This window comes from Eptatretus burgeri, chromosome 10, assembly GCF_056783735.1.
Source record: "Eptatretus burgeri isolate ZD-2024b chromosome 10, Ebu_testis_v1, whole genome shotgun sequence".
NCBI lineage: Eukaryota > Metazoa > Chordata > Myxini > Myxiniformes > Myxinidae > Eptatretus > Eptatretus burgeri.
In genome coordinates this window covers 102,911,962-102,928,960 of record NC_140970.1, presented here as the reverse complement: position 1 = coordinate 102,928,960, position 16,999 = coordinate 102,911,962, and the positions used below count along the sequence as shown (strand labels likewise).

Below are 16,999 nucleotides of genomic sequence, written 5' to 3'. Positions count from 1 at the left end.
ATAGTTGTTGCAGTCTTGGCGATCACCCTTCCCTTTCCAGAGAGGGACAACAAGGCCCCTCTTCCAGTCAGTTGGGATGATGCCTGTGTTCCAGGCAGAGCACAAAACTGCATGCAACGACACGAGTGCAGCATTTCCACCAGCCTTGAGAAGTTCGGCATGGATGCCACAGATCCCTGGAGCTTTGCCCCGTTTCAACTGGTTCACCGCAGCCCGTGTTTCCACAAGCGTAGGTGGACCACAGTTGATTTGAGGGTCAGCAACAGGGATTGTAACACCCTTGACGTCGCACTCGACAGCTGGGGGATCAGCCTGGTACAACCGCTCAAAGTAACCGGCCCAGCGGGCCTTCACTTCAGACTCCTCTGTCAAGAGCCTACCACTCTCTGCTCGAACTGTAGTGCTCCGAGGGATGGGCTTGGATGAACGTAATGCGCGAATTCCCCTGTAAGCGGGACGAGAATCACCTGTCCACAGGTGATGCTCTACCCCCTCACAGATTCCTCGCACATAGGCCCCCTTGTCCACCCTCAGTGCACGTACAGTTTTACGCCTCAGCTCCCTGAACAGCTCAGCTCTGCCATTCAGCCTGGCCCTGCGACTCTGGTCAATGGTATCCAGTGTCCCTTGAGAGACAAAATTCTTCTTTGCCCTGCGGTGAGTTCCAAGACATCCACCGGCAACATCAAGGACGGTGGTCTTGACGGTGCTCCACAACTCTTCAGGACCCCCCAAAGCACCCAGACCCCCCAAGTGTCCACTCAGCCTGTTCGCAAACTCCTCAGCTACTCTCTCATCCCTGAGCTTGGCAACATCCAGCCTCGGCTGGGATGGTACCATTCTCCAGGATTTAAGGTGCAGCTTTAGAGTTGCTACAACAAGCCTGTGGTCAGTATTGAGGAACTGAGCACTCCGGTAGACCCTGCAGTTCTGGATCATCCTCCAACGACCGTCAATGAGGACATGGTCAATCTCCTTTGCCACACCGCCAGCGTTGGAATACCAAGTCCAGCGATGAGCTTGTGGGCGCTGAAACCATGAACCAGCCACCCTAAGTCCATGACTTCTTGCAAAGTCAAGGAACTTAGTGCTATTCTGGTTCATAGTTCCTGACCCATGGGGACCAACACACACCTCATAACCGTCCCTATCAGTTCCAGTCGATGCATTGAAATCCCCCAAGACTAGAAGTGTATCTCGTCTGGGGCACTGATCAACCACAGACTCGAGTGTGGTGTAGAATGCATCCTTCACGGTGAGATCGCTCGCCTCAGTCGGAGCATAAACAGAGACCAGGGAAATGACACCTAAGGAGTGACGAATCCTTAATCTCATAATACGCTCGTTGACCGGTGTTACCTCAATTATCATTGGGGTCAGCTTATTGGACACAGCTACAGCAACTCCTTGGGTATGGTAACCATCAGAGCGACCAGACCAATAGTAGGTGTAACCACCCACCATTATCTCGCCGCAATCCGGTCTCCGAACCTCAGAGAGAGCTGCAATCCCGATGTCCAAACGCTTGAGCTCAGATGATAACAGAGACAGGTGATCATCCTCTCTTAGGGATAGGACATTCCAGGCACCCACCCGAAGGGACCGCCTCAGGTTAACCCAAGGAGACCGCCGTCTGGTGGACGACACCTCAGCACCACTCCGACACACTCTCCCGCAATCTGACCCAGGGATGTTACCCCGTGGTTTCCCTCCTATCAAAGATTGGGGGTCCCGAAGGCTTTGCCCCAATCCCGTCATCCGGTGAGCTGCCCTGCGAAGGGAAGCTACACAGGAGGTACTCCCACGGAGTGGGTTTTCAGATTTTTTTGCGTTTTTGCGTTTTGCGGAATGAAGGGTTTTACGGTGGCCGGAGTGCAAATCCTGCCACCAACCTCCTAATAAGAAGTGACCCAACTGCAGGAGGACGTCCGCAGACACAGTTGGGCACTAGATATGGATGGCCGTTGGCTCACAAGGAGCTCCTCCGCCCTTTGAAAAGGATGTTGTCGATGATGGTTAAGTACACACTCTGAGAATGTGAAGTATTATGTTCGATTCAACCTTTAAGTTTTAAAATGACGATCACAGCACTTACATTTTACTAACAGCTCAAAGTGGTACGAGTACATCGTCAAACGCCACGCAAACTATTTTTGCGTTTCTGGAAAAGACATCCATATTCATTCAGACACACATAGGATTTTCCCCAGACTGATATTTTTTTAGTTTATGCGAGATAGATTTCCTACCGTTTTTGTAGGGGGACTTTGGGAGGAACATGCGTCGTTACTAAGAATGTTCGTTTTTTTCTCTACCCTCTTCTACCCGTGTTCGACCTACCGGGCGTTCAATTTGATTTGCTATTCCTTGTGAATAAATCCTTTACTGTATATACTTGCCACACAAACTCCCCCATGCCACCACGATATAAAAAAACCCGTAAATGTTTTCTTCCAACCTGCACGTAGTGACTTTTCTCTTTTTTGGTCCACACATTCCGTACTAGCGATAGCCGGGAAGTTTTACCCCAACTGTTTTGCTCCATTAAATAGCCAGCGCTGCACGCACTGTTCCGTTCGACAGTAATCCAAGTGCGTGCTGAGGGAGCGAGCCTCGGTTAGTTGGGCCACGTCACCCCAGGTAAACGGTGTTAGACGGAGGAACACTGGGAGATTTGGCCATCTGATTGATGTTCGTGGTCACTTTCCAACCTGCTGGGCCGTGGACTTATCCGTGGCCAGCGGCCTCAGGGTCGGTCGTGGCGGCAGGTGCGAGTACGCACCTCGTGAGCCTGGCACGTGCCAATAATGTAACACTATGTTTGCAAGTTACTTGTACACATGAAGGCATAGAAAGAGAAATTGTTTGTGTATATTATACATGTCTTTATCCACAATATGTTATCGACTATCGAGCAGCTATCGACATATTACATAGACACAGGGGGTAGGAGGATTAAAATTGAGCATTTTCTGAACATATGTAAATAAATCTAGCATGTTGTATAAATGGCTCTTTAGGTTGAATTTATTTCCATTGTTTTCCTAAATTTCTGCCAAAATAACTGTAGTTTAAATGCAAGGTTTGGTTAAGCAAAGTTTATGATTAAGGGGTTAAACTAAAAGAAAAAAAAACTTGTTTGCGAGCACAAATTTTCACACACAAGTTCCCATTTCATACACGTTGCATTTTCACATAAAATATGCTAAAAAGCTCAGATCCCATTTTACATACATTCCATCAGAGATCTCTCCATCCGTGGCTGCCTCCTTTTCTTCATCTGCTTCGTCCACCTGCTCAAAGTGCAATCTCTTTTTCTTTGTCAATGGCTGGGGTTTATTCCTTGTTTCTTCTCTCCCAAATGGCAGACGTTTTGCTGAACGAGGAGTACACCCTGGTCCAACAGTTACGTTGATCCTCTGTTGTGCTGGGGACTTGGGAAGCAAGTGTTGACATTAGCTGGGGTTTATTACAAGGATTTTTGTGGCTACATTTGGGTTTTTGGAGTGACTGTGTTAATGTCTATTCTATTTCCATTGTTTATTGGGGACATAGCATCCACATATTAATGTGCGTAGGTGTTTATGACTCTCGCAGCCTTACAATGTAATCGGAAATGTTACATCATTGCTTTGTTATAATTTTCTCCACTTCCAGAAAAGTTCAGAGGTAGTTCGCTTAGAGTGAGCTCAGAGGTGCACTTGTCTGACCTATCTAGGTGCAATTCCCAGCCCCAATAACAAACTACCACCCTAGTGTTTTGCAGGTAGGGTGGTGCATAAAGGAGTGCATTATCCGTCACATGGGCGGTAACCTGGGGACCTGTCTTCCAGTATTAGTTGATTATGGTGAACGTCAAAGATCCGATGGTGTATTTTGGAAAATGTATGTGGTTGCTGCCCGCACTGAACCAATTCCTGCCCTAACCCACAAGTGGAACCCACATCAGCAGTATAGCCATGCTCCCAGAAATGAAGCAACCAGCAGCCCAGTTCTGCACACAAATTAAGGAATTAAACTAGTTCAGATAGATTACATAATAGGAATGATGACATTATAGATTGTAAAGATGAAGAATCCTCCACTTTGGATAGGCAGACAAGTCCAGCATGTGTTACTATCTTTAGAATATAATTAAGGCCAAAATAAAAGCCATTTGGATCATCATTGCCTGTGGCAAATCCATGTGTCCAACACCGACATCTAGTGCAGTTTAGGGTCATGGTAATACTTTTAAAAGTGAATTTTTTTTCCCCTTGGAAGAAATTTTAGTTTTTAAATTAGTTGATAAATCTATATGGATGAGATTTTAATCAACAATAAGCCGTTTCCTCATTGTTTTAGAAAACCTTTTATGGCATGGGCTGGTGATGGTGGGTGCATGTTCATGATACCTATCGAGTCTTAAAATGATTGTGTCCACAACATAAATTTGAAAGAGAATGTGCTGAATACTTTTTAATTTAATATATAGGGATGAGATATCAAAAGTAAGACCTATGATGGAGAATTATGTCGCTAGTAATATATGTCGTGGTAAGTGGTTTCGTGATTCTATTTTAATGAGGTTATTGTATGACATTAAGCTCACGAGATAAGCCACGTACAATCCATTAAACTGAAAGCTTTTCTGACTCTGATTTGCTAGAATGGTAGCATCACCAAAGAGGAGCAAAAATGATGTAACAAAAGAAAGGAATTACCCCCAGAGTCTCTCCGATGCACATTAGGAGACTGGAAAGAAACAAAAGGCATTCGGATAAACAGCTATAACGTACCTGTACATCATTTTAAATTAATCTCTGAGAATATTACCATTACAACAATTTCTTATGACTTCTCATGAGATTTCATAAAGCTTGATGAGAATGTCACAATACATTTTTGTTTGCTTATCTCCCTTTGTGGATAAAATTATAGTATTGGAGATAAATCCAACCCTCTGTTAATGAGAAATCCACTCAAAATATTGTACGTGTGGGCATCGATGACATCATAGCAAAATTAAAATGGATTCAAATACTAAGCCATGGTGAAATAAATCTGCACAAAAACTTATCTGAGAATCTCAGAATTTGTTTCAGATTCAATGATACTTCTGATCATCATATAACTGCTGATATAATGGATGGATAAATGTGATGAAAAATAAAACAATTTGACGTCGTGACGTCGACCAATATCCCTTCGCCAATATTATTTATTACATCGCCAATTATTACATCATTATTCGTTACACATACTTGGATCAAGTTTGATTGAAATCCCTTTGGCTGTTCTCAAGTATCACACTTTTACTTGACATGACCTCTAACCTCTTGATGCCGAAATGTAATCAGTTCATCTTTGCATCATAATATATACTTATACCAAGTTTGGTCAAAATCCCATCACTGGTTCACAAGTTAGCGTGGTGACAGAATTTTTGCTTGATGGGAAAAACCTCTGACCTTTTTGCTAACCTCTGACCTTTGACCTTTGGACCCCAAAATCTAAGCAGTTCATCTTTACATCGTTATACATACTTGTACCAAGTTTCACTTTGAACCCTTCAGCTGTTCTCAAGTTATCGCGGAAATGAAAACCTATCATGGATGGATGGACAACCCAAAAACATAATGCCTCTGCTGACTTCATCAGCGTAGGCATAAAAATCAAGTGTATTTAATAATTATTAGTATTTAATAATGCACCCTATGTTAAAGTATTTAACATACTACTACTACTACTACTACTACTACTACTACTACTACTACTACTACTACTACTACTACTAATCCACATACCCAGCTAAGGAGCATAGCAACCTTCTTCAGGGTTGACCCTTTTGCACTTCGTTCCTTTGGAACAGGGGGAACGTGGGGTTAGGCAGGAATTATTTTGGCCATGGCACCAGCGATTACTCACCTCTTCTTCATGATGATACTGTGGGATCTTTAACTTCCACCAATTAATGCCAGCAGACGGGACGCCTGCTTCACGTCCATCCGAGGGACGGGACACCCATTGGTGAATGATAATGAGTTTATTGTCATATGTATATTGCGGCGCGCATACCATGAGAAGTACTTTGACCTAGCGTGCTTAAAGATGACATTGAATAAGAAATAGATAAGAATCAACCCTGCCTGTGAAAAAAACAGCATGACAGCTTATAGCTGGGCCGAGATTCGAACCCCGGTAGGACAGCTTAGATGTGAGTGCACATACATCTAAGTCTAGACCATCCTACCAGCCACCGTATTTAACATTAAAATATTTATGAAAGGGCTGGCAGGATAGCCCAAAATTATTTGAGCTGTCTAGCCTGAGTTCAAACTGCCACCCTGGTGTTTCACATGCAGGGCAAGACATCGGTGTGTGCGCTGTCCATCGGATGGACGTCAGGCCGGAGGACCCATCCACTGGTCGTTGGTGAAGGTGAAATATCCCGTGTGAAGAGTAGGAAAGTTAGTGCCAGAACCTTGAACAAATTACAAACTCCTGACACATTCAGTCGAATGTCAGGCCTGGTCAGTCAGTTCAAGAAATACTTGGGCCAAAAACGTTCACCAACTAACTCTGCAATGTGGGATTAATTGAGACTGATGTAGTAGTAGTCGTAATAATAGTAGTAGTAGTAGTAGTGGTAGTAGCATTAAATTATTTACATGACACAAATATTGTCCAATTCAAATACGTCAAATCTGCTATTATTCCATGCATTCCATGCCATCATCGCTCACTCTATGGAACTCCAACCATCATGATGGAACATAAAGAAACTTGTACCAGCCTTATTTCCCAACAATTAATAACAGACATTGCATTGATTGGCAAAGAGATCAATAAATCAGAAAGAAAATCAATAAATACGTTCAATCTTTGAAGCCAAAGAGATGCAATGTTTAAATTCAGATGAATATTTTAATCAAACAATCATTTTTGATTTTTGCTGCAATTTGGAGATCTTGACATCATTTGTAAATGCTTGAGACATTTCAATAAGTCCCACCCGACACTGTCTAAAGGTATAAGGTTATGTTCTCACCCGCCTGCGTGTTTGTTTGTGAGCACAATATCTAAAAAAGTTATGGGCAGATTCGTTTGAAACTTGGTGGACAGGTTTGGTGTGTGACGAGGAATTGATTCGATTTTGGTGGAGATTTGCATCCGGATATGAGGATTTTTAAAGCGATTCTTCACCACTGAGAGGTGGGGCCAAAAACGAAATATGGTATGGTGGTTCAAACCATTGTGGACGAGTTATGACAGAACTAGGTGGATGAGTTGGGTACGTGACAAGAACAAGCCGATTCGATTTTGGTTCAGGTCCAGATCCAGCCTATCAGTGGGATACAAAATGTAAACTGTTCAGCCTGGAGGTGGTATGCACTCCACTGAATGCCATTCTAATTTTATCTGTACCTGCATCTTTGTCTAACCATCCGTGTTTTAGAATACAATTCAATAAATTATACAGGCTTCTCTCCCTTGCCTGCTTCGTGGTGTCATGCTGCCCGGGCGAACACTTTGATGCAGAGAAGTCACGGTAATGTTTGGATGGCCAGGCACGCGGAGGGGTGACCTGACACCATTGGAGGGACTCATGGGTATGCATGGGATTGGAGACAGATGGGGAGACTGTGCACACACACACACAGACACACACACACATACACATAATACAGCTTGGCTAAACAGGCTGACTGAATTGTTGGTAACATTTTACCATGCTGTTGGTAATGGAATACCCAATAAGTGCAATCATAATGTTTGATACAAAGTACACAAAAGCTAAATAGACTATTTTCTTCCAAGTAGTCGTGTGAATTTGAGGTTCAAATGACCCATCCAACAAATAATGTTTAAAAAAAATGACAAGTGGAATACCACGCCCACATTCTTATGTGGAGAGGGAATTTGAATGGTGGACATATTTTGAAAATAAACGGACAATTTCCTTTCTCGGCTCACAAGGAAGTATCCCTTACACATTGGTCAGTAGCCTGAGAACTGTGTGGAAGTCAAAAATGTTAATTTGCCCCCAACGATGCACTTGTTCTTCTTTCATATGGCATCTTCGTAGGTAAAGTCAGTGGTGTTCCACCAGTGACAACCTTCTTGCCTAAACTTTATAGCTTATCCGAGCCCTCAGGAAAGCTATGAAAACTGCATTCCTCCACAAGGTGCTCAGCAGTTTGTGTGACACAATGTCTTTGTGCATGCAGGAACCAAATTGTCTATCCCCATTGTGCAGCCTGTTACACATCACTCAGTCATATCTGTGTAGATCAGAGCTAAGGAAGCTTGTTTGAGATCTTGGTGCTTTTCAGAACGTTTGCAGATTAGCCCTCCCTCCATCTGTTGAAGGTCCAGGTACCACGGGTTATCTTGTCTACAGGGGTAGTTGCATTTTCCTGCTCTGATTAAAGGATTGAAGCTGATCAGGCAGTGGTTCTGAAGCTCTTGGTTGATTTTATTATAGAGCATGTATGATTTATGTCCTTCAAGGCAGCTTGTTGGGTTGCAGCTTCTCTTCAGACATGATGTTAGGGGTATCCGTGCTTCTGCAGAGGAGTTGGATGAAGGCCTTCCTGATGCTCTGAAAAGCCTTTCTTCCTTTTTGCAGATGACACCACATTGTGTTGATGACACCACAGTACCCCCATCCCTCTGCTAAGGAGACAGCAGCTGAGTATCTCTCTACTAATCTGGAAATGAATAGACACTGGTCTGATAAGCAGAACATGTCCTTCAGTCCGAAAAAAATCGCAAAGTCTCACCTGATCACTCTGGAAGGATCATCAAACAATCCACCAATCTTCTGGAAGAGATTCAGTCTCTTGAACTTCTCGGCCTTAGCATCAACCATGACCTTTTCTGGGCCGACAACAGCAAAGCTGGCCTCTAAAGCCAGCCACATTCTTAGCATCTTCTGTCGATCCAAGTGTTCCCTTGGAAAATCAGAATCACAGTCTATAAGGCCAAGCAAGGCCTTTGTCCATTCCTTCACTCCCCTTGCTCTCTTTGCTTCCTTCACTCCCTGCAGCCTCCTTGCTTCCTTCACTCCCCGCAGCCTACTTGCTTCCTTCATGCTCCTTCTTTGCTTCTCCATATCCAATCTCTGCTTCAACTGCATCATGGCCCCTCTCTTCTTCCCCTGCACCCCCCGACTCTGCTTAACCAGCGTCCCGCCCCCTCTCTGCTTCACCAGCATCCCACCCCCTTTCTGATTTGCCAGCATCCTGCTCCCTCTCTGCTTCGCCAGTGTCCTGCCTCTTCTCTTCTTCATCAGCATCCTGCCCCCTCTCTCATTCGGCAGCATCCCACCTCTTCTCTGCTTCGCCAGCATCCCACCCCCTTTCTGATTTGCCAGCATCCTGCTCCCTCTCTGCTTCGCCAGTGTCCTGCCTCTTCTCTGCTTCATCAGCATCCCGCCCCCTCTCTCATTCGCCAGCATCCCACCCCTTCTCTGCTTCGCCAGCATCCCACCCCCTTTCTGATTTGCCAGCGTCCAGCCTCCTCTCTGCTTCGCCAGTGTCCTGCCTCTTCTCTGCTTCATCAGCATCCAGCCCCCTCTCTGCTTCGCCAGCGTCCCATCCCCTTTCTGATTTGCTAGCATCCTGCCCCCTCTCTGCCTCGCCAGTATCCCGCCCCTTCTCTGCTTGATCAGCGTCCAGCCCCCACTCTGCTTCGCTAGTGTCCTACCCCCTCTCTGTTTCGCCAACATCCTGCCCCCTCTCCGCTTCACCAGCCTCCTGCCCCCTCTGCTTCCCCACCATGCTGCCCCCTCCATGCTCACCCCAATCCCTATTCCACATCCTCCTGCCTTCTTCTCTCCACCTCCTCCCCTCTCCCTGCCCCCAGCACCTCCTCTCCCATCCCTAACTCTATGGACCTCCAACAGCAAGGTCTTAACTTTGGTGTTTAAACAAGGTTAACAAAGCAATTTTCTTCAACATCTTTGGTCCTTCTTTAACAAAGACCTCCAACAGCAAGGTCCTTTAACACCTTTGGTCAAACAGCAAGCAAGGTCCTAACTTCATCTTTGATGACAATACCCAACCACACCATGCACGTGTTGTCAACTCTGCACTTTGGGACTACAATATCGCTCGCATGGACTGGCCTGCATGATCTCCAGAATTAAATCCCATTGAACATATTTGGGATGTCCTAAAAAGTTGTGTTTGTCAACAAATCCACTGACAGTCTCCTGACAAACTGTAAGTGGCCAAAGAATGGCGTAACTTCAAACAGGGAGAGATCAGGTGAAATATCTGATTTGGTAGAAGACATGTGTGCAAGCTTGTATGAGGTCAATGGTTTTCGTTTCTGCAAGAGAGATAGGCTCATCGTAGGCATTTCGATTTGGTTCGGTGGGTTTCAGGTTTCAGGAGGTGGGAGGAAGTTCTCCCAGAACTCAAAATCTCCATCTCCTTTTCAGTAAACGATCATGATTCAGGAAGCAAACTGTGAAACTTCATTCTCAAAGCCTCGTTGCAAGGGCTCTTTTCAAAATCTTCACGGAACCCCCGACAGCCTCCACTTGTAACTCGTTTGTTGTGATATTCCCCGGAATAATTTTTAAATATGGTACTCAGTAAGGGTTTTCTTCATCATTCCTGTAGCTCCAACTATCACTGGTATGATTTCAGCTTTCTTCAATTTCCAAATCCTCTTGACCTCATTTTACAGATCCTGGTATTTGGTCATTTTCCAGATGTCTGTAGCATTTCGTCAAAAGTCATGAGGAACTGAAACCTCCTTTTGTGTTTGAACACTATGTCTACACTTGACAGGATCATTTTGTCATACGCGAGTACTATATGTTCATTTTCAAGGATCGGACCTGGTTTGTGTTTCCATGATTGTTCTGGGACCGGGAAGTTTAAATGTTTACAGATGTGCCAATGGATTACTCTACAGACACTGTCATGTCTTTCTGTGTGCAGCTGTTCTGACGTGAGTTTTTTACATCCCGAAGGAGGTGACTGGTACTTTCTGTTTCTACCCCACAAAACCTGCATTTGTCCATTTGGCTCAATCCCACCATTTTCTTAAAGGCATGAGTGTAGTGTACTTGGTCTTGGGCATTGATGATGCCTCATTCTCCATCACAACTAATTTGACCTCTTCTTAGCCATTCCAATGAGCCTTCCTTGTCGATTCCTATCCTGACAAGCTCTTTTATAAATATTCCTGCTCTTTTATCATTCTACCATTTGTCAGAATATATCTGCTGATATTTCTTTTTGAGGTTTTCCTTTTTTTCTTTGCAATCATCAGGGCTGTGTTTGTTTCTGTTTCATTTTCCTGTGTAGTATCCATCACTTACACCTGCTTTTGGAAGTTTGTTGCTAAATGAATTAAGGATCACTTTTCTGGTCTGTTGTTTCTTGCTCGTGTACAAATCTCATCCGACAGTCTGTTGAGCTTTTCACTTACTCCACTAGTCCGACACATGTTGTTCTGTGCACTTGGTTAAGCTCTATCAGACCGCCTTCTCTTTCTCGTCTTGATCAGTACAACCATGGTATGCATTGGTTAAATAGAATATCTTGTGAATAGTTAGACGTTTTCTTGTTTTGGTGTGTAGGTTGTTGATCTCCAATTGTGACCAGTATATAATTGCACAGCTGTATTGTAATACCGGCACTGCAAGTTGGTTTCTAGATTTGGCTTTGTTTCTTGGAGAGAGGGAAGACTTCAGAATTAGTCTTATTCTACGTAGGTACTCTTTGCTGATTATTTTATGCATTTTTTGTCTTGTGCTCTGCCTGGAACACAGGCATCATCCCAACTGACTGGACAAAGAGCCTTGTTGTGCCTTTCTGGAAAGGAAAGGATGATCGCCAGGACTGCAACAACTACCGAGGGGTGATGCTGCTCTCAGTGCCGGGCAAAGTCTTTGCTCGGATAATTCTTGATCAGGTTTGCCACCATCTGCTTGAGCACCAGCGCCCAGAGCAGTCAGGCTTTACACCAAAGAGGTCAACTATTGACCGTATCCTTGCTCTTCGGGTCCTCACCGAACACATACAAGAGCATCGGCAGGGGCTGCTTGTAGCCAATGTTGATCTCTGCAAAGCGTTCGATTCAGTGAATCGGGATGCCCTCTGGAGGATTCTTGGTCTTCGTGGGGTGCCACCAAAACATATCAATCTGATGTCTGAACTATATTCTGGTAGACAGTGCTGTGGGATGTGGTGATACCATCTCCGACTTATTTCCAGTTGTTACTGGAGTTCGTCGGGGGTGTGTTCTGGCCCCCACACTTTTCAGCACTTGTATGGACTCAATTCTGGAGAGGATGTTGGAGAGATAAAGCTGTGTTGCATCATTTGAGAATGTCAAGATCTCTGACCTTGATTTCGCAGATGATGCAGTCATCTTTGCGGAGACTCTGGATATCCTTTTGGGGGCCCACGAGATGCTGAATGAGAAGTCAGAACCTCTGGGATTACGGGTTTCCTGGGTCAAAACTAAGATCCAGGCTTTCAATGACATCTTGGATGCTGCTGTCTTGTCTGTACCTGTTTGTGGTGAGGATGTTGAGGTCACGGAGAGATTCATTGACCTTGGCAGTGATATTCATGTCTCCGCTGGCTGTGAGTCAGAGGTCAATGGATGTCTGGGTCGGGCCTGGGGAGTCATGGATTCACTGGATCATGGGGTGTGGCAATGTCGGTAACTGTGCAGGAGGACAAAAGTCCGAGTCTTCAGGTCAATGGTGCTTCCATTTTTGCTCTACAGATGTGAGACTTGGACTCTGACCAGGGATCTGAGATGGAGACTTAATTCCTTTGGTACCAAATCTCTTCGGAGATTGCTTGGCTATCGCTGGTTGGACTTTGTGTCCATCGAGCGGTTGCTGAGAGAAACTCAAATGAAATTTGTTACCTGCATAATCCGTGAGCATCAGCTGCGACTGTATGGACAATGTGGCTCATTTTCCTGACGCTGATCCTGCTCACCAGATTCTCTCAGCGAGGAGGTCTCGTGAGTGGAGGCCAATGGCCCGACCATGTGCCTCGTCATTGCAGCAGGTTGATCAGCATCTCAAGGAGATGGGGATGGGCAAAACATCTGCTTGGGGAATGGCCAAACGGAGGCCCCTGGAGTACCGGCGGAAAGCTGACGCAGTGAGGCGCTGCTGCGCTGCATGCTCCGATACCTGACCTGACCTGACGTAGGGGCCTTCTTCTATTCCGAGGTATTTGTCGGATGCTTCGTTTTTCAGTTCCTGTGTTGTTGTACTTTGATAATGTTGCACATTTGTCAAGACCAAACTCCATTTAGATGTCCTCCAAAGTACTGCTTTTCTAGTTTCAGTTGCTCTGCCATTTTATTATCATTTGGTGTCAAGAGTTGTAGATCATCCATGTACAGTATATGTCACCTCTCTTGTTCCTTTAGTCATTTTTCTGTTGCTTATCAAATTGTATCCATGTCCTTGTTCATTGATGAGGTTACTCAGTGGGTGCAGAGCCAAACGGAGGACCCTGGAGGAGGGAAAGGCTCTCATCTTGTAAGATATGTCATATCTTTACTCCTGGGATTTCAATCTTTTCTTCCAAATAAGGTTGTATCAGAGTTGTGTTCCAGTGTCATTAATTTCTCACTCAGTGTGACTATTTGGGGGTCAATTTTGCAGACTTGCATGCATTTTATAATCCATGAATGTGGGACACCATCAAAGACATTTTTGTAATCTATCCAGGCTGCGGATAAGTTGGTTTGTCGGAGCTTTCAGTTTTTGAGTATGGTTTTGTTTAACAATAAATCGTCTATCGTTCCATAGCATCCTCTCTTACATCCTTTCTGCTCTGCCTGTAAAGCTCCTTGTTGAGTGAGGTGCTCGTAAATTTCATCGGCAATTATACCTGTTAAAAGCTTGTACGTAGTAGGTAGGCATGTTATTGGTCTGTATTTGTTGGGTGGATGGGTTTCTTCAGATTTTGAGATTAGTAGAGTATTGCCTTCTGTGAACCATTCATCCATTGGCTGTTCCCCTTGGATGATTTTGTTAAATGCTCGAGCGTAGTGAGGGTGGAGAGCATGTAGTTGCTTTAGCCAGAAGTTTGAAATTCCATCCAGGCCTGGGCATTTGAAGTTCAGCACTTTTGTGAGATGTTTTCCAATTTTCTCTTCATCACTTATCATTGGGGTGCATTTCCTGTAGCTGTTGCTTTTTCTTTTCCAAGTGTTGTATCCACTCTGCTTCTTTGTTGTGTTCTTTTTCGTCTTCAAATATACATTTCCAAAATTTTTCTCGGTCCTCTTTTTTTAGGGGGCGTTGTCACATTTTGTTTCTGTTTCCCTCGGTCTCTGGCGAGCTTTTTCGGGTTGTTTTCAAACTATTAATTTTGATTTCTTCTCTTGTTGGCCTCATCATAGTTTCATCTTTTCTCTGCTATCTGTTGTATTTGCAGTTTATTATGGGCAGCTAATAGTTCTGGTCCATTGTTTTCGATGTTGTAATTCTTCTTTATTTGTCTGATTCTTTTCATGAGTTTTGGACTTCTGTTCCCCCTCTTAAATTGTTCTATTTGTCCCGTTTTCACCCTCAGCCGGTCTCTCTGCTTCTCAAGTCTCTGTTTTCATGCTGGTGTTTTGTTTCTAGTCAGATTAACAGATCTCTACTTTTTGTGTCGTCGTTTACCTGTTATTTTCTCTTGGACATGCAGTGCTGCTGCATAACTCACATCGTTAATTTCTCTTATCTCATATTAGGTGATCTTTGGAGCATTTTAGTGACTGCTTGGTTTATTCTACTAACTTGTGTTTTCAACTGTTTATTCGGTGGAGATGTGATCTTTGCTTGGGTGATGTCAATTTAATTTCCTCTATTTTATTAGCCAGTTCATCTTCGAGCCTGTGCTGTTCATTGTCAACCTCCTCTTCCTCTTTACCTCTGCTACCAAAGGTGGATTGAGGTTATGTTTTCACCCCTTGTCTGTCTGTTTGCTTGTGAATAAAATATCTCAAAAAGTTGTGGACGGATTTGGACGAAAATTTGTGGGCAAGTTGGTTATGTAACAAGGAAGAATTGATTCGATTTTGGTGAAGATCCGAATCCAGATCTGGATACAAGAATTTTGTAAGTAATTCTTCACCAATGAGTGATTGGGCAAAAATGATATATACCATGATATTTCAAAAAGTTATGCATAGATTTGGATGAAACTTGGTGGGTGATTTGGTTAAGTGAAAAGAACAAGCTGATTAAATTTTAGTTCAGGTCCGAATCCAGATCCAGCCTATCTGTGGGATACAACATGTAAACTAATCAGCCTGGCGGAGGTATGCTCTCTACTGAGTGCTCTTCTATCTAGTCTTCATTCTGTTGTTGCCCATTATTCTCCTCCTCATTGTGATCCATCCTTGATGTTCTGATTTGTTCTGTTTGCAAAGGTGCTATTTGATCTGAGTTAGTAATTTCAAGTTGAGCTTTCTGTATTGGTGCTGCTGCAGCATTTCCTTTTGTCATTCTCCAGTCTTGGTGTGGAGTTTTCAGTTTTGTTTCTTGATTCAGTTCTCCGACCTGTTTACCAATTTGTTTCTGTTATTGTGATTTAATTTGAAATCTCGTCTGTTTCTGTTTTTTTCTCTCTTGTTCTATTTTCTGTGTAGCAACGGTAAGTTATGTTGGTCGTTCCTTTTCTCTGGGGGGGGGGAGGGGGGGGTTGTACTCTGGGAATCTCATCCAGAACGTATGTCCCGTCATTCCATTGAGGCATTCGTGTAGGTCGTCATTTATAGGTGACCAGTCATTTTTTATTGCCTCTTCAATTTGTCTGTGATCACTTGCAGACTGATGTCGCTGCCAATTTGCACACTCATTTCAGACATCCATGTTGTTTTTGCGAAAGTTAACTTTGGCGTCCACTGCCATCATGTTTCTTTATGGAATGTAATGCCTTGAAAAAAACAACTAATGGCAAAGGCATTACTGTGAATGTTATTAAAGGGTTCAACATTTATATGTATTTGTCCTTGCCTAATGGGGCAAGCTTTGTATTTTAAATTGATTTGTCTTGCTGATGAATTCAAGCTGAAACATGTCCAAGACCCACGTCTGATTGCAGGCTTGTGCACTTCCCTTTCAGGTTACTTTTCTAGACAACCTCTGGTGAAATGAATGCTTTCTTTTGTCGCATTGCTTTTGTCTAATATACAATCTTTGGTATTCTCAATTATCTGAAGAACTTTTTTTCTTTTCATTTTTTTTTATAACTTTTTGAACAGTATACATGAAAATTGCTCTTTGAATGTGGTAAGCTAAAGGTAGTGGATACAATAGGATTCTGGGTACTGAATAAAGCATGGTAATTGCCTGGATAGAAGCAAGACTCAAAATGTTGTTCTTCAGATGTTGCATGAAGACCAAGTTGTAAAACACAATGATGGAATCAAACTTTCCATCCCGGATGAGCACCTGTCGAAATGTCTAAGGGTGGAAGGAAAGAGGAACAGGGGTCATGGTGGGAATGGGGTGTGAATGACTAATTAGATAAGAAGAGATAGGAAATAAATGTAGAGCACATGGAAAGATGGTGACATGCACATAGCCGCAGAGAGAAAGAAGCAGATGGACAGTGAGATGATTGAAATATACTAAATGGAAGATAGGATATGTAAAAGAGCATCTTAGTGAGAAGAGCCAGCATATAAGCAATCTGGAGAAATGAAGCAAATAAAGAAAAAACATGAAATGCAAAGAAAGTGAGACTGGGGGAGGGAGGGGAGGAGATAAACATAAGGGTGTAACGATATATGCAAAAATATTGCAGTATCATGATAATCTTTGTGACAATACGATAAACTTTCAACGAAATAGTTATCACAAAAATGGTACAAACATTTTGTTTCATTATCTCTGTCACCTTTATAAGGTCGTGTCTTAATCCGTTTTGTGTCCTAGCTCTTCATGAGCCTTAACCATGTATAAATAAAAATAAATAAAAAGATCTTTAACATCCACCAACTAATGCTGACAAATGGGACACCCAGT

At 43.6% G+C, this 16,999-nt stretch overlaps 1 protein-coding gene across 4 annotated transcripts in view; it reads right to left on the bottom strand.

Annotated features, from left to right (window-relative positions):
* The window catches only part of LOC147019327 (retinoblastoma-associated protein-like), a 270,364-nt gene that overhangs the window by 22,820 nt on the left and 230,545 nt on the right, over nucleotides 1–16,999 (bottom strand). For all 4 annotated transcript variants that reach the window (XM_085899745.1, XM_085899743.1, XM_085899746.1 and 1 more), the window contains exons 13-16: nucleotides 16,322–16,435; nucleotides 7,478–7,623; nucleotides 4,704–4,734; nucleotides 3,235–3,434 (exon numbers count right to left, since the gene is read on the bottom strand). In XM_085899745.1, coding sequence (XP_085755871.1) covers nucleotides 3,235–3,434; nucleotides 4,704–4,734; nucleotides 7,478–7,623; nucleotides 16,322–16,435 — 491 coding nt within the window. The remainder of the gene's footprint in view (nucleotides 1–3,234; nucleotides 3,435–4,703; nucleotides 4,735–7,477; nucleotides 7,624–16,321; nucleotides 16,436–16,999) is intronic.